The sequence below is a fragment of the Lissotriton helveticus genome, chromosome 7 (assembly GCF_964261635.1).
Source record: "Lissotriton helveticus chromosome 7, aLisHel1.1, whole genome shotgun sequence".
NCBI classification, from domain to species: Eukaryota; Metazoa; Chordata; class Amphibia; order Caudata; family Salamandridae; genus Lissotriton; species Lissotriton helveticus.
Window position 1 is genome coordinate 1,926,606,428 of NC_136068.1, and position 25,577 is coordinate 1,926,632,004.

Sequence of the window (25,577 nt, forward strand, 5' to 3'; positions counted from 1 at the left end):
CCTGGAAAAGCCCATGAGGCGGAAATGGGATGTCTTGTTGCCATGCCTGTTGTTTGCCTACAGGGAGGTGCCTCAGAAATCCTTAGGGTTCAGTCCCTTTGAGTTGCTGTATGGCCACCCTGTCAGAGGGCCTCTGACTCTGGTGAAGGAGGGGTGGGAGAAATCCCGTGGGAAAACCCCTCAGGATGTGTTCAGCTATGTGCTGGCCATTCGCAACCAGACCAAGCGCTTCAGGAAGCTCGCTCAAGAGAACCTGGAGGCTAGCCAGGAGGAAATGAAGAGGTGGTATGACCAGAACATTTCACTGGTTGAGTTCCACCCTGGTCAGAAAGTGTGGGTGATGGCGCCAGTGGAGCCTTGTGCGCTCCGTGACAAGTGGTCTGGGCCATATGAGGTGGTGGAGCGCAAGAGCGAGGTTACCTATTTGGTTAACCTGAAGACTCCCAGGCAGCCCCTGAGAGTGCTACATGTGAACCGCCTCAAACCCCACTTTGAGAGGACTGAAGTGACTATGCTCATGGCTACAGATGCTGGAGGGGAGGAGGATAGTGATCCTCTCCCTGACCTCCTGGCAGTCAAGGAGCGAGATGGGTCAGTGGATGGTGTGGTCCTCTCCCCCACCCTGACCCCAGAGCAGCAGGAGGACTGTCGCCAAGTCTTGGGTCAGTTCGCCCCCCTGTTCTCCCTGACCCCAGGTGTCACCAAGTGGTGCGTCCATGATGTGGACACGGGAGACAGTCTGCCTGTGAAACAGAAGTTTTACAGAGTGGCTGACAAGGTCAGAGCCAGCATCAAGGAAGAAGTTTCCAAGATGTTAACGCTAGGGGTTATTGAGCCCTCCAGCAGCCCCTGGGCTAGCCCAGTGGTCTTAGTGCCTAAGAAAGCTGCTACCCCCGGTGGCACCCCAGAACTTCGGTTCTGCGTGGACTACCGTGGGCTCAATGCGGTCACCAAGACTGACGCGCACCCCATCCCCAGAGCTGATGAGCTGGTGGATCAGTTGGGAGCTGCCTAGTACCTGAGCACTTTTGATTTGACTTCAGGATACTGGCAGATTGCCTTAACTAAGGGGGCAAAGGAGAGGTCAGCATTTTCAACGCCAGAGGGGCACTTCCAGTTCCGTGTCATGCCTTTCGGGTTGAAAAATGCCCCCGCCACATTTCAGAGATTGGTCAACCAGGTCCTGGCGGGGCTGGAGCAATTCAGCGCAGCCTACCTGGATGACATTACTGTGTTCAGTTCCACTTGAGAGGAACACCTGAAACACCTCACTGAAGTGTTGAAGGCACTGCAGAAGGCAGGCCTCACTATCAAGGCCAGTAAATGCCAGATAGGGCAGGGATCGGTGGTGTACTTGGGACACCAGGTGGGGAGCGGCCCGGTGGCGCCCCTACAGGCAAAGATTGATACCATTCTGGCTTGGGAGCCCCCCAAGACTCAGACCCAGGTGAGAGCCTTTCTAGGTCTCACCGGGTATTACAGACGGTTTGTCGAAGGTTATGGCACCATTGTGGCCCCTTTGACAGAGCTGACATCTAGAAATCAGCCCAGGAAAGTGAATTGGACTGAGGCCTGTCAAACTGCTTTTGACACCCTCAAAGCTGCCATGTGCACAGCACCGGTGCTTAAGGCACCTGACTTTTCCAGTGAGTTAATTGTGCAAACTGACGCTTCAGAGCAAGGCGTGGGAGCAGTACTCTCACAGATTAATGATGAGGGCGGAGACCAACCAGTGGCTTTCATTAGCCGGAGGCTAATCCCCAGGGAACAGAAATGGCGTGCCATTGAAAGAGAAGCTTTCGCTGTGGTCTGGGCTCTGCAGAAGCTGAGGCCCTACCTGTTTGGGACTCACTTTCGTGTTCAGACCGACCACAGGCCCCTCAGATGGTTAATGCAGATGAGGGGTGAGAATCCAAAATTGTTGAGGTGGTCCATTTCCCTACAGGGGATGGACTTTACGGTGGAGCACCGCCCTGGTACAGAACACGCCAATGCTGATGGTCTGTCCAGATTCTTCCGCCTTAGTGATGAGGACTCCCAAGAGGTTGCGTAGTTCTCCCCACTTTCAGCTGGAGGGGACACGTGTTAGACCTGACACCTTTGGCGTGGTTCTTCCTCCACCTTTTTGCCTCTGACTCATGTGTTTTTGATGCTGTGCTGGATTTCGTTTTTGCTGGTTTAGATGCTTTGGACACTCTGCCACTGCTGATCAGTGTCAGAGTGTAAGTGGTCCCTCTGTAAATTGCCATATTGATTGAATATACCTGATTGGCATATTTGTATCACCATGAAGTCCCTAGTAAAGTGCACTGTGTGTCCCAGGGCTGGTGATGATAGATGCTACTAGTGGGCCTGCAGCGCTGATTGCGCCACCCACATGAGTAGCCCTAAAAAGGACTCAGGCCTGCCAGCGCAGGGCCTGTGTGCAGTCAGTGACTGCCTGTCCCCCTGGCCAGTGTCTCCACTGGCTGGGCCTAACCCTTCCCTGTCTGTGCACCTCAGTCACCCCTATGGAAGGCTCAAGGTACCCCCCTGGGCAGGGTGCAGTGTATGGATAAGGTAGAGCATGTACTAGTGCAGGTCACATGCTCTGGTAGTGGGCAACAGCCATTTTATGTGCTCACTGCTGTAAGGCTCTCTTGCTCCATAGAGTAACATGGAGGAGGCTGGCCCCACGTGATACCAGCCTATCTCCCCATAGGAACAAGATGGGACATGAGTGAAAGATATCCCTGAACTCAGAATTTGATGACACATCTTTTAGTGAAGGGTGTTTTTAAATCCTGTGTTGGAGAATAGCACTTTTAGAAAGTGGCTGTTCTTTTGTCTAAACCTTTCTGTGTGCCTGGGTTTGTGGAATGCCTGTCTGGCCTGGGTGTGACAGAGGGCTGCAGAGGCCCCGGAGGAGGGGGTAGGAGTTAGCCCGTGGGTGAAAGGCCGCATCTGCTGCTAGGGAGGTGGGAGGAAGAAGCGCCTGGGAGTGCCGGGCTGTGCCTGCCTGCCCACCCTGCTGGCTCTCTCTCCTGCCGGCCAACTGCCACCTCTGACCCTAGAGCTGACAGGAAGAAGAAAACCAGAAACACCTCAGTGCTTCAGCAACCCCCAGAACTGGTTTAGACTGGAGTCAGGGCCGCTTGCACAAAGACTTCAAAGGACTTCAAAGACTTTGAGGGGTATAAGGAATGGACCCCTGACTACAGAAGTTTAGATTCTACAATTCTACAATCAAGAAGGAATCTCTGCTGGAAGAAGGACTGCTGCAAGACTGAAGGAAGATTGCCTTGCTGTGTGCTCCAAGGGCTGACCTGGTCTGCTGTCTAACTGGAAGCTGAGGAGGAGAAAGGGACTTGGCTGTGTGCTGTGACCCTGCCTGTTTGAACCTGCTAAGACTTTACTGTGTGCCGTGTCTGCAATTTGAATCTCCAAGGGCCTGAGAAGAGCTGGCCTCCTGTTGGGAACATAGGGTTAAAGGTTCCTACAACTTTGCCAAAAGCAGCTGCAAGATCGTGCTGTGGTGACCTGGGATGTGTGGTCCTCGACTGCGGAGCGTGAGGAAGGGATCGGTGTGCTCATCGGCACATTCCCAGCGAGGGTCGGAGGCTTGGGGTGCCTCCCCTTGTGAAATTCGCTCCAGAGTGGTTGTGAGGCCGAGAGGGGGGTCTATTCGGGACCTGCGCCCTCAAAAACCCTTTGCCGCCAAATCACCATCGCGGCCCGGGGCCAGGAACACCCCCTGCAACTTGCTTCGGTGTTCAGGAGCTGCGGGGCCGAAGATCGAAGCCGCCGCGCTCCCATTGGACGAAGGAGCCAAGCCCCCTCACTAACGCCGCGACGGGATTGGCCCGTGCGGCGCAGCGTCATTGCCGTGGCTGAGTAGGGATTGGGCAAGGAAGCGGAGCGTCATCAGTGAGGCCGCGCTGCCATTGGTTGGCGGCCTCGCGTTCAGAGGGGCTCGCCTGAAGAGCCGCGACGGGATTGGCTGCCTTAGCTGAGGCGGCTGGAGGAGCCGAGGAATCGCCGCGATCACCGCCGGGACCGGGGAAGACTGACCCGACCCCGCCGAGGGAATGTGAGGCGTCCCGCACCCCTGGCCAGCCATCCCCCACAAAGTGAGCAGCACCGCCTCCCCCGCCGCTCGTTGGATTGTCGAGAGCGGGCGGGAGAGGACAGGGGACTGGCCGGGGCAGGGACGCATGCGATCTGCACAGCCTGGGGTGCCGGAGGCCCAAGAAGGCGCGAGGCTGCACCTGGGGAGAGAAAGAGTCCCTGGGCCTCGCGAAGGAGCGCATTTGAAGCGCTGGAAGCCCACAAATCAGAGTACACGTGGGCAGTGGTTCCTTGCTTGTTTATTTTCTTTCTTAGAGCACCTTTCTCTGAAATAAGTCAGGACTGCTTATTCTGAACCCTGATCTTTAAAGAGACTTGAGACTATCTTTTTTTTTACATCAGAACTTCCTGAAATTAAGTACCACCATAAAGATAAGTGCAACCATTAAGATTAAGTACAACATCTGTCTAAAGAAATGATTATCGTACAACTGCCTTATTTACCTTGCTGAAACTAGATAAAGTTATATATATTTATAAAATATACTTACCTGTGTGGTCTCAGTTTGTGGTGGATTGGGGATTATTGTTGTGTTAAGTGCAAATGTTATCCACATTGCCTCTGTTTAGCCTAGACTGCTCGCGCCATGCTACCTAGAGGGTGAGCAGGGGTTATCTCAGAGGGTTATTCCTTCACCCTGACTGGAAGCAGGGGTCCCTACTTGGTCTAAGGTACTTACCTCTACCAACTAGAGACTCCCGTTTTTAACAGCTGTGTACAAACATAAGGCCCAAAGTCCTGAATCTTGAAGCTAATAAAAAATTAATCTTGGGGTCGAGAGAAAATGGAAATGTGCAGCCTGTATTAAAGTGGTGTTCTACATTAGAGAAGCAAACTTACCTAAATTATACTCGCATTGGCAAGGCCAATAGGTCTGGAGTTGTCCACCAGCCTTCTGGCAATTCTTGTTTTGTATGGTCATGGCTTTTTTAAAGCTTTATTGTTTGGGAAGCTGCTGGTTCTTCATCAATCTAAAAACAAATATTGACTAAAGGATAACAATTTTGCTGGTCTCAAAAAAGCACATTACCATAGTACTGCCTGGCACTCAAGGGAACTACTTTGTGTGTGGATGTTCTCATTGTGAAAAGGCAGCATGTCGTAACTGGCAATGAACAAAGCAGTACAAAAGGGGGTGGTGATGGACGGAGCATCTGAACCAATCAAACACTCACATCCAGTCAACAGATCTGGGTTTAAACCATCACCGTTCTTTAGCCCACTCTGCCACCCCAGTTCAGACATGGCCATATGCAAATCAGTCTGACCCTGTGCCTCATGAGAACAGTCCAGCCCGAACTGCCAAGCCATGCCTTCCCTGGACCGGAAACAAGCTCCATAGGACCAGTTTCTGGCACTCCAGTAGCTGGCAGTGAAGTCAGCCAATGGCTGAACGGGGCTGATGCATTTCCGCTTGATGCATGCTTGAGTGTGTGGGAGAAAAATGTGAATGACACAATCACAGACAAATGGATGAAGTGTGGCTGAAAACCCCTATAAGTAACTATGACAGATGCATAGTAAAATCAAAAAGTATTTGATAACACAGAGATAAAAAAAGCCAATAATTTTGCCATTGGCTGTCAGCCTCGAGACTTTGAGAAACAAAGAGAGAAAGAGAAAGAGAAAGAGAGAACAAGAAGGAAAGAGAAGCAGGCAAGAATGAAGAACGTAAGAAAGAGAAATGAGGGAGGATAGAAGGAAAAAGAGAAAGAAGTAGGAAGGAAAGAAAGAAGGAAGAAGGAATGAAGGAAAGAGAGAGAGAAGGCAAGGAAGAAGGAAAGAAAGATGAAAAGAAAGAAGGAAAGCAAGAAAGGTAGAACAAAAGAAATAAAGAAAAGGCAAAGAAATGGAAAGAATGAAATAAAGAAACAAACAAACAACCAAAGAAGGAAGGAAAGAAAGAAGTAATAGCAATCGTGAAAAGTTAATTATGATATGACTCTATGTAAAGAAGATTTATAATGACTTTGAGAATCGATTCTATGTCAATCGAGTGATATAGGACGCTTGTTCATTTAATGCCACACTAATGTTGGACTTCGGGTGTTATCTGTGCATCTAGATATATGATCAAAGGGAAGCTGTATTTTCCCTCTTACAAAGTGCTTAAGTTTGCAGCCATTGGTTGATTGATTTTTTATGCTCTTCTGCAGGTATCATAAAAATAAAATAATAAAAAATAGAACAGCAACTGGGCGTAAGGCAGTCTACACCCAGATGTTGACACAGGAACAGAATCCACCATAGTCCATACCCTGGAAGAAAGCAGAGCTCTGTGGAGCAAAGGTAGGTCACTCTGATTCCAAGACCCACCTGCTGTATTCAAAGCGACCTGCCACCCAACCCCTATGACCAGACTCGACCAGAAGGGTACTCAGGACAACGCCGTCTTTCCTGGGTGATCCTAAGCACTTCCTCTCTCCACTGTTAATGTTCCTTAGTGCTCAACCATCTGCTCCCTCCACCTCAACCTTCCTCGCCAGCTGAAATGATCCTTTGCCATCACTTACTACTGTTACCCAGAAAACACATAGATCCACCAAATTTGGCAAAAAGGTAGGTCTCAATTCAGAGAGTAGGGCTTGTTTCCTCTGGTGTATGTGCCCCTTCTAATAACTCAACATAGGACAGAACATCGTATACCAAACCCTCCATTCAATGTGTGGCTCGCCTGCTGCTGGCAAAAAGAATGAAGGAGTCAAGACAGTGAACATTGAACCAGAGGGTAGAGTCATAGAACAGTAATTAGAAATAAAGAATGAGGAAAAGGAGAGTGGTCACCATTGTCTTGGATGAACAACCGCATACAACTCAAAGTTCCTCATATTCCCTCATGTTTTCCATGAAGTAAAGTGAGGGATACCTTCCAACGCAGTGCCGCGCACCACGACTGGGGCACCTCTGGACCATTACAAGGCGCGGTGCTCCATTTTGAGGCTCCTACCTGTTTCCGACAAAGTGCACCAGTAAAGCACCAGATTCAAGCTATCCTGACTGATGAGAGGTGAAACATTGCTGGTTGTCTACACATCTGCAAGACTCCAGAGGTGGAGCACCCTCTGGACGTCTGTACTGACAACACGCGTGCATGTCTGTCAGACACCATTCAGGGAGCCACATGGGAGGCAGGGGCTACTGGACATCAACAGTGGACTTGAGGGCACTCGCCTCTGATGTCTCAGAAAACTGGGCCAAGGACAACCCTTTCTGTCTTGACTTCTCAGGGTGGCGAGGACGAGCAGTCACAGGCTTCTCAGGGGGAAGGGTGCGGTTGCTCGAGCTCAGATCTTAACAAACAATCAACAACCCAATAAAGTGAATGTGCAGCCCAGTGCTTATCAACAAGGTTTTCAAACACTCTTCGGCCATTCTAGAGAAAAAGGAAATTACCTTTTCCGGTCATGAAGTGCTTGAAACACTCATCCCAGGAGCTGTAGCTGGGAAGGACAGACATAGTGTTAGAGAAGTGGAACAGCGATACCACCGTATCTTTCGGATTGCGAAACACCACCAGAGTCTGTTGGGAAGATCGAACAGTGTAAACAAGAGCCCAATAAAGAGCTTTCAATTCTGTACATTTTTAAAAAGGCAAGCATGCACAAATTCATTAATGCACATTAAAAGATCACAGTACTAGACCCAGGATAACAGGACTACACCCAGCTTGTAGGAAAACCTTCACTTGTCTTCATTAAACTGCTGTATCAGTGGAATAGTTTTAAACAAAAGCAGGCTTGTACTGAATCCATGGGCTTCATAGCATTGGACCTAACCACCCTTCACAGGATGTTGAATTTTCTTTCTTTTCTACACTGGATTTGAGAGGGGAGATGGGGCAAGGCGAGCGACGGTGGTTGGCCATCATGTGTCCCAGCTGAACCCAGACTTGAACCAGAGACAGACCTTTGGCTCAAGTCAGGCTAGGACATTCATTGGCTCTCCCATCTATACTCAGTCTCAAAAAGCAGGCCTATCCCAAGGGAATCACAACCTGTGGCTTTAAACAGCACAGGTGTTCCCAGGGGACACTGCACTTACAAGCTCACCCCACCATAGCATGGGGGTCTCCAAGGTTATACAGAATTTATAGATGTTGGCTTCACAAAGCAATGCTATCCCTCAGCTTACATAGATTTTACTGACTTGGGATTTAAACAGCATCAGGTTATTAAGTTCCTACAGGACTCAACATCTAAACAGCAGAGATAAATCTCTAGTTGCACAAACTGCACAGAATCTGCCTCACACAGCAGAACTCGTGGGCTCGGTGATGGCACACCCCAGGTGCACCTTGTGAGCGCACTTGATAATCTTCAGCCTTAAACTCTCCGAAGGGATCATCCTGTCATCCTGCATTAAAGGCCATTCTTAACCGAAAGCTCCTCTGCAAACTTTACAGAGGCTTGAAGACTTGCATGCAAACTTTTCTCTTTAGGCCAACCTCTTTTGACAAAAAGCAATCAGTCCACTCCTGCTCGGTACATATAGAGACCCCTTCAAAGTCCAAGGCAGCTAAAAGATAATCTTTCAATTCATCATTCTAAAGCGCTTCACCCTCATCCTAAATAGGAAATGTTGATAAGTAGCCTGACCTGCCATTTTTCTCCCAGGCATGTGAACAACCAGGTATGTGAACAACTTCAAATTTACATTTGCAAAACCCTAGAGGCTAATCTGGCAATCCTAGGGATAAAGTTACTTGCCTTCCCAACATTCAATGTCTATATCGGTGGCTTGTGGTCAGTCCTTGAAATAGAATTCCTGCACCATAAATAACAGTGAAATGTATCCAAATTACTGGAAAAACCCTATAGGTAAAATAAATGCAGTCAAATAGCTTGATTCTGGGTTCAAACCATCTTGTTGTTAAGCTGTGAGATCTGTCTTGGTAAACCATAGTACCACCCATCATTGAGTTCACTTATTTTATTAAGGGATATGCCTTTACCCACATTTCCTTGTTCAAGCTAAGCAGGTTGACACATTCTCTCAGTTCAACCCTGAGCTTGCAAGCTACAACTAAAGGTGAGAGACAAAAAGGAACATTCTATTGGTTCATTGTTTCCCCAAGACAAAATATATTCAATGCTTTCACAAGATCCTCTCTAATACTGAAAGGTATGCCTCACAGTTTGTGTTTGATAGGAATTGCCCCGAGTTTGACCCTGGCATCTTTATAACATCTTTGAGTCTTCCCAGTTCTCCAGAAAAGACTCTAGGATAGCTTACCATTAATGCCCATTACAAAGTTTCACATTTTATGACAAGTACTTGCTCTTGGGCACTATATCAAAAATGCCTTGGTGAAGCCAACCTAAAATGTTCAACCTATTAGTGGCCACAAACATCTTTCCATGTATTCCTCAAACCTCCAATTTCCCAAAAGGCCAATTTTCTGTCTGTCATATGATACAGGGTCTAATCAGAAAGACATACGTTTCTTTTTACCCATGTGTTTTCAAAAAAGTTCCCTTATGATCATGGTGAGCTTCGCTCCTGATTCTTCCAATAGGTGAAGGATCTTATCCCCCATCACAACATCTACATATGCTTCAACACAGTCAATGGGTTTGTTGTTTTGTGCATTCCCATTTGAACCCACTAGAACAATATCATGCATTCCTTTTTGTAATGTCATCATCATTTCCTCGTTCTTGTGCACCATTAGCCACTTTGTCACCACTCCAATTGGCACTCTAGCATACTTTGGCAAAATTACCCAACCTATTGCATAGCCTGCTTGTTACATTTTTAGCAAGATACAACTTTCCTCCTGTCTCATAACTTTGATCATTACATACATTTCTTTGTTTGAAATCTTTTTTAATGGACATTTTTCCCTTGAGACAAAATTATATTGGAAACCTGTCCCTTTCTTGCTTAACTACACAAATTGACTTCAACCTGGAATTGTTCAGTTCTCTTTCTCAACCTTGAGAGATTTCTATATTTTTATTCATTTTTGTTATTACTTCCAAAGATGGATTAATTTTAGAGAGCAATTTTTGCTGTATTCCTTTGTCCAATTGGTCACAAACAAGTTGGTCAGTGAAGCCTGATCTCCTTGTCGCTGAACTGCAGTACTGGGTTGGATGTCAAAGCATCGTTCTAGCTTCTTAATTACTTATTGGTATTTATTTTAAAGTTCACATTCGGCTAGTTAAATGTTTGGTAGATGTTTGAAAATCATCCTTTCCTCAAATCCCAATGAATTTAAAAGAAGGAATTTCTTTCATTCGGATCTCAATCTTGAAGTACACATTGCTCCTAAATAAGGGCATGAATACGATGTCGGTCGGAAAGGCTCCAAACTACAATCGGATTTTCCTAAACCGTGTCGAAACCTATGTTTAAGATGTAAAGGTAACCGTTCGTTCATTCCGAATTGGTTCCGTCAGGCATTCAGAAACTCTGAGTCGGCCGTAGCCGAAGCATACAGCTCCATGGACCGCGTTTCTGACCGACGTATTACGATGCAGGATTCGGACAGCCTTACCAACTTGGACCATCCGACGTGAAAAGGCTGTTGGAAACCGACTTTGTGGGCCCCTGGCAGGACCCCCTTCATCCTGAGGCCTCCAGTTAGGGGTCTTGGGGGTACCCAAGGGATCCTCCTGTAGAGCCATGCACATTATGACAGGCACCAGGGGTGCCCGCCACAGGGTATAAGGCTTTCCGCAACCACCCCTTTTTTCAGTGGAAGCCTGTGTTGTCGGTCGAGGCTTCCATTGAAGTCAATGGGAGACTTTCCGAACGGAGTTCGGAAGTATCTTAATCTGTCCGTCGGAACCTCCAACTACAAGTCAGTTGGAACTGTTTCCGAGAAGGAGGCGGGAGGTTTCGTTTCCGACTGACCTTGTATTCAGGCCATAAGTTTTAAAAGTGCCATACAACTGTCTACTGTGTAATTGGCAAATCTCCAGGAATTTCCAAAAATGGAGGCGGTGGAATTACTGATTGCATTTCAGAAAGAATAAGGAGTAGATGTGAGAATCAAGATTAAAATTGCAAATCTAAATTACAATTTAAATGCTGGCGAATCAAGGAAAGAGTAATACCAGATAAGCAATGGCAACCACACAGATGGGAGAGGAATGTATAACAGTCCAGGTAAAATAACTTGAGTTAAGGATGATTAGTCTGGAACGTTGATACTGGTGAACATGTAACAACATAAGCATGGAAATCACTATTAACTTGGTACAACAGCTCTACGATTTAATAACCTAAATTATATTTCAAGATGGCACGCAGTTTAGTGATGTGTTTGTCTGTTGTATATTCTGGCTTGTCAGTTAGCTCCCTGGCTTTCTGATGGGAACACCAGTTCTTCTCTTTGGCATTGAATAAATACTCTTTAGCCATTTCTACATTGGTATCCGCCTTCCTACATCGATTATTACATTGTCACAATCAGACTGAAATTTCTGGCTCCCTTAGTAGAGATGAAACTCTTGTTTTCTTTATAAGGCTAAATAACCACATAGTGGGTGACACGGGTTGTGGAGCTGACACGATAGTGCTGTGGTTTGAAAATACAATATATAGGTCTTGGAACATAATGAAATGAAATGAAATGAAATTGAATTTGTAAAGCGCATGGCTGCCCTAGAGCGTCCCAGCGCTAACCCAACTGAAAACAAGAAGAAACTCGGAGAGGAACCGTTACTTAGAGGATTTTGGGAAAAAGAAAAGTTTTGAGCGACTTTCGGAACTTAAGGTAGCAGGGTTCGGTCCGGATATGCCTAGGGAGAGTGTTCCAGTTTTTTGCTGCATTTACAGTAAAGCGGTGTACTCCTGTGCGGACCTTCCTCACTCTTGGGACTATGGCAAGATTTTCCAAATCCGACCGGAGGGCCCGAGAGGGTTTATTGGGCCGAATCAGGCTCCTAAGAGCCGGGGGACCTTTGCCTTGGAGTGTCTTATGGGCGATGCATGATGATTTGAAGGCAATTCTCTCACGAACTGGCAGCCAGTGGTGAGCTCTCAACACTGGTTTGGCCGACGCTCTTCTTGGGGCCCCCAAGAGCACCCAGGCTGCTGCATTCTGTACCCACTGTAGGATATTAATGGTGGCTTCCGGAGCCGCCAAGAGTAGGGCGTTGCTATAATCCAGTCTGGATAAGATTAATCCCTGGATCAGAAGTTTCCTGGACTGGAAAGGCAGGAGAGGGAGAACTTTCCGCACTGCCCAAAGCAGGCCGAAGCACACGCCAGAGACTTTCTGAGCATGCGTCCTGAAGTTTAGTTCGGGCTCAAACCACACCCCTAGGCTTTTGATTTTTTCTTTTGGCAAAGGGAGCTCACCCATACAGGGAGGCCAGAAAGCTTTGGGGAGAGATGTAAATTGGTGGCCCAGGAGCATGATCTCAGTTTTTGCTCCGTTCAATTTGAGCTTCGAGCCAGTCATCCAAGAGAATATTCCGGTGAGGCAGGCCGAAAGATTATCCAGACATCCCTCTTGTTGAGTCAACGAGACGACTAATTGGGTGTCATCTGCGTAAGTGACGGATTTAATCCCGAAGGGGGCCACCACCTCCTCCAGTGGGGCCATATAAACGTTAAACAAGGTAGGGCTCAAAGAAGAGCCCTGGGGAACTCCACACTGGAGGGGAGTAGATTTGGACATAACACCATTTTCCCAGATCCTAAACGATCGTTTATTCAAAAAGGATTCAAGCCATCTCAGGGCCGATCCTGCTATGCACAATCTAGCGAAACGGTGGACTAATATTTCATGGTCCACCGTATCGAACACTGCACTCAGATCCAGGAGGATCAAAACTGCGGATCCTCCTGAATCTAAGATGCACCTTGCCTCCTCTGCCACCACTATGAGGGCTGTATCAGTGCCCTGTCCCGGGCGAAAACCTGTTTGAGAGTCGCTCAGCAGCCCATTGCATTCTAAGAACCCTGAGAGCTGTTGATTGACGATTTTTTCGGCAATTTTGCCCAGACCAGCCAACAAAGAGATCGGGCGGAAATTGGATAGATCGGAAGTATCAAGCCCCGGTTTTGTTAGGAGTGTCTTGACTCCGGCCTGTTTCCAGCTGGGTGGGACCACCCCGCAAGTAAATGAGGAGTTTAAGGTATTCCACTGCAAGTTGCTGACACTACATGGTCTTGTTACAACCCAAACGAAAGATACAGGATCACGCTGTGAGTTATGTAAACACCATGGGTTATTCCAGTAAAGTAAACGATACGAATCACTAAGAACAGAAACATAAGAAGTTGGTCATTCAAAGAGGCAAATTTGATAGGAGGATTAAGACAAGTTTATAGGCTAGAGATAACATAGACACACAGAGAGATATGTATCTTTCAATCAGAGAAAAACGTTTATACAGGTATAGGTTTGTGAAAATGGATTCCCCCATGAAGTAAACAATGTATATTGCTTGTTTTTTAGATAATCCCCAGATGAAGGCGTTGCACGCCGAAATGCATTGGGTACAATTGTGATATGCAACATGAATATCAATGATTAAATTCATAAGAAATTCGAATGATTGAATTAAATCAGATGTGAATACAACATCAAGGATGAAATAAGTTAATAAAGACTCAACTGAATTCAAAGAAACTTAATGAAGAAACTTTTTGTTTGATTGATCTTAAGCTGGTTCAACACAGCAATGAACTAGTTCCCAGGGAGACAGTCCTACAAGTAGTAGAACTGCAACCTAAGCTTGTGACGTGTATGCCATTTGAGGGACAAGTTTTGTCCCGCAGCATTCGTGATTTCAGACTGCATCGCTGCAGACGTTGGTGTTTTGAAATGCAACCAACATTCCATGTGTTTTTAGGTGGCCAATGATAGAGCACTTTCCTTCATGTAAATTCTGGTGCAAATTTAGGTTCACGAATCACCCTTCGATGCAACTTTAGTTTTGCATGAGGATAAGCATCAGAATCAATACAGTTCAATAACGTGAAGCACATCCAGCTCCACAAGGAAGACAGAGAGTGTTATATTATTGAACCATGAAGGTTTATTAAAGGATTAGCAAAGTCACAAATTCAAATCCTCAAATCGGTTGGAAATTGATCATCGATGGTTGTATTAGTCAATATGTAGTTCAAAGAAATTTAAAATCATTGAAGCAAAGTGAACTAGTATAAAGTTGTCTCAAAATAAAGTCCAGAAAAGTGAGTCCTCTCATAAAGAGAGTACCTTGCCCAAGCCAAGGCAAGGTCAGGGAAGTTCTTGACAGAAGACAGGAAAATTAGGTTCTTCTAGAAATCCTCTGAAATGTACCAGAAAGGCATCTGAGCAAGCATCTGAACTACCACATACTCAGCATTAAATCACATAATTCTAACACTTGATAAACATGCACATGATTCCCACACAAACGACAAATCAGTTTAAGATACGATACAATAAGCCTACTCTAAACGTCATTCTAATTTTCGGTTATCTGCAACATAATGAGATATATTTTATCCAAGCAGTTCTCTGCAGGTTCTATTTATCGCATTTAGAAGATGTGCAAAAAGAACATATTCATATGGGAGCAGCTTCTCCTAAAATAAAGACATAAATAAACATGGAATGAAACAAGATGGCAAATGGAACATTCGCCATCTTAAAATGAGGCCTACATTAGCTATGGTCAATTCAATCGCGACTCACGCACAGTAAATACACGGCGTAAGCACATGTTAATGTCGCTATAAATGCAGGCATTTTAATATGAATAAATCACCATCGCCAACAAAAGGAATAAAACAAGAAATGTGACTGCATTGGTGGGGCTCCAATACCTGGAAGAGACAGGAAGATTCAAGCAGATGGCAAAGCCCGACTGAATGAGAGGGTTCTGCAGGAGAGGGATGGCTCAGCAACGGATGTCGCAATCATCGAACAAAGGATAGAGAGGGTGGAGTATAAATTCCAGTTTATTCTGTGACCAACAGTACATAGCCACCCCATTGCACCTTGCAACTCAGTCTCCCAAAAGTTTACTGGAATTTCCATAAAACAACTGCTCCCCCAGTTTCACCATAGAGTGTAAACTCAGATAAATCCAAAGTATGGTGGCCTAGGGGGGCAAAACAGGGCAAATTACTGGAAGGAAGATTGTCAATCTCTGTACTGAAGGTACTAGAGAAGTCAGCAGGGATGGGCTTATGTACAGTCAGGCTACAAGGACCCTCTACACAAGCTAAAGTCCTGCCCTCTGACCGCAGATTTAGCTCTGCCTCAAAAAAGTATGATGAATGGGGCTTACTACAACAGAGACATACCTTAACCAATCAATCAATTAATCAATCAATCAATCAATCAATCCATCAGTTCTTGTAAAGCACAGCTTATGGAGTGGTGTGGCTCACTGGTTAGAGGCGGCAGACCCAGGAGCACAAGTCGGCCCGGGACCAGGGTTCAATTCCCGACGCGGCAGGGTTGTGGACCTTGGTCAGCGGACTTGATAATTCTCGCTTCGGTGCTTACTCTAATCAGGGGTTCCACTCGGCAACTCTGGGCATTAGCTTGCCTCATCTCCACAACGGCCCCATCATTTCCGGGGATGCCTGTTTTCACCTTGGGGACTCCCAGCAGGGACCATCCCACAGGGAAAGCCAGGACGGGTTCCCCAGAGTTATACAGCGCCAGGAAACCTACGGACGGGTAGCAGTGCGCTTTACAAGCTCAAATACATTTACAATTACATCACCCGTGAGGGTATCCAGGCACTGGGCTGCTGGACTTCCCATGAGAGCCTGGTCTCTCCCTGAAGCCCATCAGCAAGGGTAATGTTCAGAGGTGGCAGGGAAGGGTGTTCCAGGACTTGGCTGCAAGGTGGGAGACGTGCTGCTGCTCCTATTGCTTGACTAAATAAACATGAAATAAGCCAGCGAGAGGACCAGGATTGCAAAGAGAGTCAGCATAGAGCTGGTAACTCCACACTTGAAGCCCAGACTCTCAGCAGAGTGCCGAACCTCCATCTCTCATCGGACTACCCCAGCACTCTCACGGAGACAGCACCTGTGTCTCTCCATACTCACACTTCATTGTTTTACTTTTCTTACTTGTATTGCTTTCAGTTCGGCATTAAATGTGTTTTTTACTTACTGAACTTATGCTCAGCACAGGCCTAGCCAAGTCCTATAGCCAATCCCCCCCCACACACAGCTGAACGGGGGGAGGAAGCTTGTTCAGAGGGTCATGGTGCCTGCCACATGGTGCAGGGACATTTCTGCACCCTATTTTTTGTATTGCCACGGGGGCTGCTGAGTCAATGCAAATATTGAGTTATGTTTTTTTTAAATGGTACAGTATGTAGTAACATTTAAACTAATCCAGTGAATAACATCCTTGAGTAGGCTGAATGCATTACATTTAATGTATATCCTTTTCTACTGTTTCCTTGAATGAATTTGACATCGGGTGAATGCGAGGAGGAGGCAAAGCAAATTCACTGGGCAAATTTGCTGGGCAGGGCGAATGCAGGGTTTCACAGGAGACGCACGTAGTTCACCAGGCAGGACAGGGATACCATGAGGGTCTTGCCTGGGTGCCGGGCCAAGCCGAGCTGAAGGGGCAGTAAAGTGCGAAGAGGGAAAAAGAGGTGGAGCACCAGGCTCTTACAATAAGATCCGATGTCTTTGTGCCTTCAAGTCAAAGGCATGGCCGGATCCTGTGTTTATTGCCAGTTATTATGTAGTAACGGTAGGGACCCCGATAGGAGGTGAAGAGCGTTATTGCTGTTTTTAGGGCTCATTACGATGTTGGGTAGACACCGTCTCGGAATCGGGACCGACCGACTCGCGGCAGATTACGTTGGGTCCCATTGACTTCGATGGGAGCACGTGTTCCGCCAGACAACACAGGCTCCTAAGGGGAAATGGGTTGTGTGCAGAAAACCCTGCACCCTGTTGCAGGAACCCCATTGTGCCTGCCACACAGTGCAGGGCTTTACAGGGGGGTCCCTTAGGTACCCCCTCAGGCCCAAACCAGAGGCTGCAGGATAAAGGAGGACCTGCCAGGGGCCCTCAAATTCAGTTTCTGACAGCCTTTTTGTGTCAGATAGGCTGACTCAGAAAGGCTGTTGGAAATTGGCATTGAAATCGCTCTGTCGGAAACGCTGTCCATAGAGCTGTACAGTGCGGTTCCAACCAACACAAATTGTAATGGTATGCGGTGTAATGGTATGCGTTGTAAAGGTAGTATGCGTTGTAATGGAATGCGTTGTAAAGGTAGTTTTAAAACATTTATTGTAATGGCATGTGTTGTAAAGGAATGTGTTGTAATGGATGTTGCGTTGTAAAAAATGCATTGTAAAGGTATGCGTTGTAAAAGTATGCATTGTAACGTCATACATTCGTTGGTGGGCCGCGTGTCTCCGTGGAATCTTGCTGTACCGAAGTTCTTCTGTGAAGCAGCACTCCTCCCGACTCAGCCAGAGTGGGAGTTGCTGCTGGCTGAGAAGAAAGGGACGCTGCAACGTCTATGTGCCTGAAATTAATAAACCTATTTAAGCTGTTTCCTTTCTATGCTTGATTAAGTTACAACATATTTCTGGTGACGATATTCAGCCAGGATTGCACATAAAGCGCAGTGGAGATCCTACACGTGTCACGGCCCGCATGTAATGGATGGTGCGTCCGGAGGCAGGCGTGTAAGGTACAGCGCTACACAGCTGAGCGCTGAGGCATTGCGTGTAAGATACAGCGCAAAGCAGCTGAGCGCTGAGGCATTGCGTGTAAGATACAGCGCAAAGCAGATGAGCAGTGAGGCATCAAGTTCAAGGGGGTGTCATATGTGAAGCTCAAAACTTACACAGTTCGTTGTAAGTGTGCCATTTGGGTGTCAAAAAGCCGGTGAGAGCAAAAGCCTGACTTGACGCCAGTGGTGCAAGTAAGTGTTACGGTATCCACGTATCTGTCTTTAAAGTCCTGATGTGCAGGGTCCCTGCTGGTGAAGGAAGGCGGTGCAGCAACAAAATGTGTCCTCGGAGTCTGGAGCAGCATGGTGAAACAAGCCTGTGTGGGAAGAGCTTCTTTCCTATTTGAGTTAAAGGCACCGGAGAACTGATTTGCTATAATAAAGGAGAAGTTCATTTCTTGAATGCTGTTCCCCTGCTACCAGCTTTGTGCATTGACATTTTTGTTTTACTTTTGTGAAAAGGAATAGAAGCTGCAAAACTTGATCTGTTGTCCTTTACACCCCTGGTTGGTTTTTGACATTCTCATTGTAAACATGGATGTGACAGCGTTGGATGTTACAGCTGTTTCTTCTCCTCCTCATTTCTTCACACAACCAGGCAGGTCTTGTATTGAGTGGGATGAATGGATTGACATTTTTGACAACTACCTGGAAGCGTTGGGTGCTCAAGATTTCAGTTCCAACAGGAAAAGGGGAATTTTACTTACTAGTTTAGGTAAAGAAGGTCAACACATTTTTAAGTACCTTCCTGTTGCCACAAATGATCGTGGTCAACCCATTGAGGATGTTTATCAGGAAGCCAGGAAAAGATTGCAGAAGAGGTTTACGAATGAGACTAATGTGGTTATGAGGAATTTTAAATTCTACACTCAACCGCAAAGAGTTGGTGGAATCTATTGATGAATTTGTTACCAGATTACGAGAGCTCTCCCTTAAGTATAGATTTGGTCCTATTGCCGAAGAAATGTTACGGGATCAATTGATCGTGCAGTGCAGAAGCAGGAAAATGCAAGAACGATTGTGGGCTGCCAAAGATCCTACTCTTAAAGATGCAATTGACATTACGAAGATTGTGGAAGAGTCAGAGTTTTGCATGAAGGAGATGAATTGTAGAGACTCGAGGTTGAACATTACTGGTAAAGGAGAAACCTTTGTGGTGGAGAGGAGTGATGGGGAGGTGGCTGTGTCCACCAAGTCTAGTGTTAAAGGGGAAGAAGCTTTTCTGGCAGCAGGAATTATCTGAATACATTTGGAAGTAAGATGTGTGGCAAGTGTGGAAGCACTTATCATGTATCTGACTCAAAAAATTGCTGGGCTATTGCTAAAGAGTGAGGGAAGTGTGGCCATAAATGTCACTTTACAAGGATGTGTAGGGAAGTCAACAAAGGGAGAGTGGCCATTTTGCCTGATGAGACACCCTTTGATGAGTACATGACCAGGCCTGACATTATTATTTGTGTTGAACCTACTCTAGGGAATGTAATTGACAATAAAGCTGTCCTGCTGGCTGGTGGATTGAATTTGGATGATCAGCGAAGAAGCACGCCCAAGGCAGAATTTCTCATAGAAAACAAGAAATTTGACCTCATGGTAGATTCCGGGTCATTGTATACCATTGTACCGAAGAGGATTTATCATCTAGAATGGCCCAATGCGAGGTTGATGCCCAAGGATATAAATCCAGGTGGATATCAAGGAGAACAGATAGACATTCTGGGCTATATACTGACAGATATTGTTTTCAATCTTAGGTTGGTACCACCAGTATGAACTTCATATTAAAATTGACCCCCATGGTGTTGAACAAGGGATGGTGGTGGATGATCTCACTGTAAAAGACATCTTAGAGGGAGCCAAGGAGGTGTTCAGGGATGAGCTTGGTAACCTTGAGGGTTATGTTCACAAAATAAAACTCAGGCCGGGTGTTATACCTGTTCAGCATAAGCTCAGGGGGGTTCCTATTATGGTGATGGGGTGAATTCAAGAAAATGTTGGATGGCATGTTGTCCAATGGGGTCATCGAACCTGTAGAAAGTTCTGCTTGAGTTTCTCCTGTTGTCATCACTGAGAAGGCGGATGGAAATTTGCGTTTCTGTGTTGACTGAAGGAGTTTAAATCAGAACATCATTCCTGATACATTTCCATTGCCCAATATTAATGAACTGATTTTATTGTTGCAAGGGGGAAACATTTTCTCAAAATTGGATCTTCGTCACGCCTATCACCAAATACGCTTACATGACTCCTCCAAACACCTAACAGCCTTTATCACCATGGAGGGTACTTTCCAATTTACCAGGATGCCTTTTGGTTTATGATCAGTGGCTATTGTTTTTCAGAGGATGGTGTCTGAGGTGTTTTAAGGTTTAAAAAATATCATCTCCTTCCAAGATGATATCCTGGTATTTGGTGATAGTGTGAGCAATCACAATTTGGCGTTAAAGGAGGCTCTTACAAGGCTATTGGAGTCTGGTTTAATGTAACATTGGGAAAAATGTGTTTTTAAGGACTCAGAGGTGGAGTCCTTGGGACACTCCATTTCTTCAGAAGCTGTTAAACCCCAAAAAGATTTACTTGCTTCTATATGGTAAGCTCCTACCCCAAGCAAACAGGGATCTATTGTGCTCCTAACTGGGGTTAATTGAGTATTACTCCAAGTTTGTAAGGAACTTTGCAAGTAAAACTGAACCTTTGAAGATACTTATGAGAAAGGGGGTAAACTTTGCATGGGGATCAGAGCAGCAAAGGTGTTTCGAAAAAATCAAGCAAGAAATTTGTGATGCGGGCATTCTTGTGCCTTTCAATGTTAAAGCTAATACCATTGTCACAGTAGATACCAGTGACACCGGCATTGGAGCTGTCTTGTCTCAAAATGATGGCACTTCAGAAAGAACTGTGGCGTTTGCTTTACGCACTTTGACAGCCCTTGAATGTCATTATTCCGTAACTGAGAAAGAGACTTAAGCAGCCACCTTGGGTGTGGAATATTTAAGAACGTATGTGTGGGGGCGAAAGATTCTTCTCCGCACTGATCACAAGCCATTGTTGAAAATGTTGTCACCAGGTGGGGCAGGGAAAGGGTCAGCCAGACTAGCTTACCTGGCATCCAGTTGCAGGAGTACAACTTTCAGGTTGAATTCCTTTCTGGTTGGCGCATTGTTCAAGCAGATTGCTTATCGCAGTTACCGCTGGAGTGGGGAAAAGTGGATAAGATTGTGGTGGCCAAGAGTGAGTGGGAAAAAGCCATTGCAAGTGTAGAAAGTATGGTTTAGTGTAGCGGTGGTGTGGTCAGCAAAAGTGTGGATGGATGCCGTGCTGCAAGATGAGGTTTTGAAATTTGTTTTTCAACCTCATACTCAAAGGTGGACGAAGGGAGAGCACTTTGCCTCATAATGTGAGCCCCTTTAGTGCTGATTTAGATTAATTTATCTACTGTTGCAGACCAGATTGTTATGCAGGTTGATAAGATTGTTCAATTGTTTGGCATTCGTAAGAGGTTCTTTGATTTAGCCCATGAAGGACATCTGGATCAGACCATTACGAGAAAAAGATTGAGGAGCAAATTTTAGTCACCGGGTATGGATAGTGAGGTGGTTGAAAGGTGCAGTGAATGCATTAAGTGTGAGAAGAGGTTGAAGGTAGGGCCACAGTCTGTCCCGAATTCCATCCATGATCCTGGTGTGGTAGGGCATAGTGTTTTCCGTGATTTCATTGGACCGATGACAGGTGTTCATCTTAACAAGAGATTTTGAATGGTTATCATGGATAATCACTCTAGATGGTTGATCGTGCATCTCCTTCTCTAAAATTACCACTAGGGCTACCATAAAAGTGTTGCACGGTATATTTAAAGAAGAAGGTTATCCCACTGTGCTGATAATCGACAACGGCACACAGTTAACTTCCGGTGAGATGCGTGAATTTATACGCAATCGTGGGTTTAAACATTCTCTTACTCTGCTTTATAATTCCCATCCCCCCCCGCTATGCCTGGTTCAGAGAGCGGTACATGACATGGGCCCCATCTCCTTGCAAGAAAAATTCTCTTGGTATAATCCCAAAAGACAACTCCGCTCTTCAAGCACCAGTCTGCTGGTTACTCCCAGGTTTAAACGATCCAGGATGGGAGGAAGGTCATTTAGTGTGATTGCCACTCTCCACTGGAACAAGCTTCCTCAGAATATCAGACAAATGGACTCTTTACCTGAGTTTAGGAAGAACATTAAAACATGGCTCTTCCCTAGGGTTTGATACTTCTTCTTCTCTTTAAATGCCGGAAGTTAGCTGTCGATTGGTCGACCTCTTGATCGAAGTGCCAGGATACCCGCAGGGTGACAGTCTGCGCTATACAAGTATATATTCCATTCCATTCTATCCAATGGTATTGTGGAAAGAGCTAATCACATGGTCAAAGGAGCAATAGGCCTTGCTCTTGCCAATAAGTTGGATGTTGAAGAAACCTTGAATGACTTAGTATGGGCTTATCGTACCACAGAAAATTCTTCCACTGGCGTGGTTCCTTTTGTTGCCATGCGCGGAAGGAAACCTTCATCTAGGTTAGTTCCTTCTTGGGTTAGAGAGCTGTTAGAAGGAAAGGGTGTGTGTGATGGTGATGAGTGTGCACCAACTTCGTCACCCACTCCTGTTCCTGCACAGACAAAGTCCTCCACAATGTGGGTCAAAGTCAGATCTGGTCGTTGACTTAAAGGTCTAAGTAAGTTTTGAGGTCCTTTCCAAGTTAAAGAGATTCACAAGTGGTATGTTGTGTTGGCCAATGGGGAGAAGTGGAACCTACGCAGGGTTGCCAAGTAGTGCTCACAAGACAAATCACCCAGGCTGATTGGTAGAAGAGATGCTTGTTCAGGTTACATGTTGGCGCATGATCACCAGTTGTTGAACAGTTCTCGTGCGTGTGCAGAGATGCAAGCATCTGGTCCTGGTGGTGATACCTTGGGTGATCGTCAGAGTCTCAGTGTCAGGAGTCAAGATCGATACCATTCTCAGGTTGCACTACGGTGTCACAGATCCTTATGGGTCAGGGGGCCTCCTCACCTCTTGCAGGATTGGTAGAGTACTCCTCCCTTCATTGTTCTCAGTATTTCCTTTCATGACTTAGTGCTAGTAACTTATATAGTGCTTCATCTTTCTGTGGGATGCAGTGTTTCTTTGCAAATTCGATGTTTCATCATCTTTAGTGTTATTGGCTTCTGCCTCTCCTTTGCACTCCAGAATAATTTTCATATGTATCTTACCTCCCCATCTGCTTTTGGTCCTACTGTTTTATTCTTCATATGTAGTTACTGTTTTTATTGTTCGGTTCTCCCTGTGTGTAGAAGGAAGGGGGGTATGTTATGATTCCACTTGTGTTGGTGGGCCGCATGCCTCCTCTGAAGCTAAAGGGATATAATGCTATTAGAACATTCCACCCTCAGAGCACAGCATGTTCTAAAATGAACAAGGAGAGACGGAAAGATAACTATGAGAATACCGAGCCACAGGTCTGTGTCTGCCACTCCTGTGTATGACTTCCGTAGGAAGCCTCTACCCTGAACAACCGGATCGAAATCCAGTTACTCACCGCAGTGACATCACAACAGGGAGTAACTTAAGTAGTTACCCACCATTCTGATGCCACAATGGGAAGCACTCACTTCCCCTTTGTTTCACTGCCTAGCACAGAGACTCAAGCGCCCCAGGGGTGGTTGGCAGTGTCACCCACCTTTTTCACCTTTAGTGGGTCTCCACAGACCGGACGAGGCAGGAGAAAGCGGGCTGGTCTGTGCGTGCACCAACCACCTTCTGTGCTGTCAGTGTCTGAGTGGAGAGTGCGGATTGGGAGGCAAGGGGGCGAATGACGAATGTATGGCGTTACAACGAATTCCGTTGCAACGCATGCCTTTACCACGCATGCGTTACAACGGAATTTGTTTTCCACGCATAACCTTTACCTCGAATACTTGCGTGGTGACGTCATATGTCGTTAAGATGAAACGGATTTTTTTTCCGATTTCTCTTAAACGACGCTGATTATCTGCATATCCCGACGTGACTTCTGGTGAGTTTTTTTGGGGGGGGGAGACCCCCCCAAGCCCCCTTTTTTTTACTTTTTCCTTTACCACATATGCCTTTACTACAAATCTCGTAGTAAAGGTATGCGTGGTAAAGGCTTTAGTGGTAACCACGCATGCGTTGTACTGCATGCGTGGTTAAGGATTTCGTGGAAACGGCTTTGTTGTAGTGGCCGTTTCCCACGAATGACAGAGGGTGGTGAGGGTGGTGAGGGTGGTGAGAGTGGGCTGTCAGAGGCAAGGTATTTATTTTTCAGCATGGTGAGGGTGGGGTGTACAGAGGGGTTTGGGGTTGGGTGGCAAGAGGCAATGTATTTGTTTCTATTTGGGAAAGGGAGAAGCAGTGCTTAATTTGAGCCTGTGCTTGCTGGTGAGGCCCATCAGCACTCTTTCTTGGGTCCAGCACTTATTTGTCTTCATCTAACATTGAGCAACAGCAAGAGGAGGAAAAACGAACAAAGGGGAAAGAATGAGAAAGAAAGAGAGACAAAGTAGAGGCCTGAAGGGAGTTCCGGACTATCATTCAGCCCACTGATAAGTACTAGCACCTGCCTAGGGCTTCTGGGCACAGCTTTGGGCACCGGCACACATTACTTTACAAATTAAGCACTGGGGGGGAAGGCATATGTCAAGGAGGCCAGGCGTTTTTATTTAATGTTTGGGTTTGGACGGAGTGGGAACTTTTCAAGGGGTGGAAGACAGCAAGCAGGGGTTTATTTTTCAGATTTGGATGAGGGGGGTGTATGTCGAGGGTTGTTGAGGAGGGTGGCAGAAGGTGCGTTTTTTATAAATACAGGGCCCGATTCACAAACGTAATCTGAGACAAAGTCCTAACTTTACGACTTTTGGTATTCACAAAAGTGTACTACTCCTAAACTGAGAAAAATATTCACAGAAGGTATTTACTAGTAGTAAAGTTAGGAATACTAACTTTACTACTACTAAATACCTTTTGTGAATACCGAAAGTCGTAAAGTTAGAGTTTTGTCTCAGATTACTTTTGTGAATCGGGCCCATTATTTTTACATGTTAAACATGTCTCCTAATTACTCCTCTGTGCCTGGGTATCTGTTGGCAGCAGGAGCGGACGGCTGTGTGGGCCATGTACAACATTACAATATATATAAGACTAAAATGTGACTAATGGGGACGTCTTTCACCTCGTGGTTGTGACATCACAGATGTCTCGACCTTTGCTCTTGTTGTCTATTTCATTTCACCCTGAACTCCTCAGTGAAAAACACCCCTGTTATCAGTATATAAATCTATATGTTCACCTTTGTCATCAGTGGAGTGCCCAATACTGCAATGTAACATTCAACCAGTGTATTGATAACTGTTGTAACATTCAACCAGTGTATTGATAACTATTGTAACATTAACTCAGTGTATTGATAACTGTTGTGACATTCACTCAGTGTATTGATAACTGTTGTGACATTCACTCAGTGTATTGATAACTGTTGCAACATTCAACCAGTGAATTGATAACTGTTGTAACATTAACTCAGTGTATTGATAACTGTTGTGACATTCACTCAGTGTATTGATAACTGTTGTGACATTCACTCAGTGTATTGATAACTGTTGTGACATTCACTCAGTGTATTGATAACTGTTATAACATTCACTCAGTGAATTGATAACTGTTGTGACATTCACTCAGTGTATTGATAACTGTTGTAGCATTCACTCAGTGTATTGATAACTTGTAACATTCACTCAG

At 45.8% G+C, this 25,577-nt stretch overlaps 1 protein-coding gene across 1 annotated transcript in view; it reads right to left on the reverse strand.

The window, feature by feature from the left end:
- Positions 1–25,577, reverse strand: part of LOC144770908 (sulfotransferase 6B1-like) — a 199,278-nt gene that overhangs the window by 51,865 nt on the left and 121,836 nt on the right. Inside the window, exon 4 of the mRNA XM_078655705.1 lies at positions 7,502–7,628. Within this exon, the coding sequence (XP_078511831.1) occupies positions 7,502–7,628 (127 nt within the window). The remainder of the gene's footprint in view (positions 1–7,501; positions 7,629–25,577) is intronic.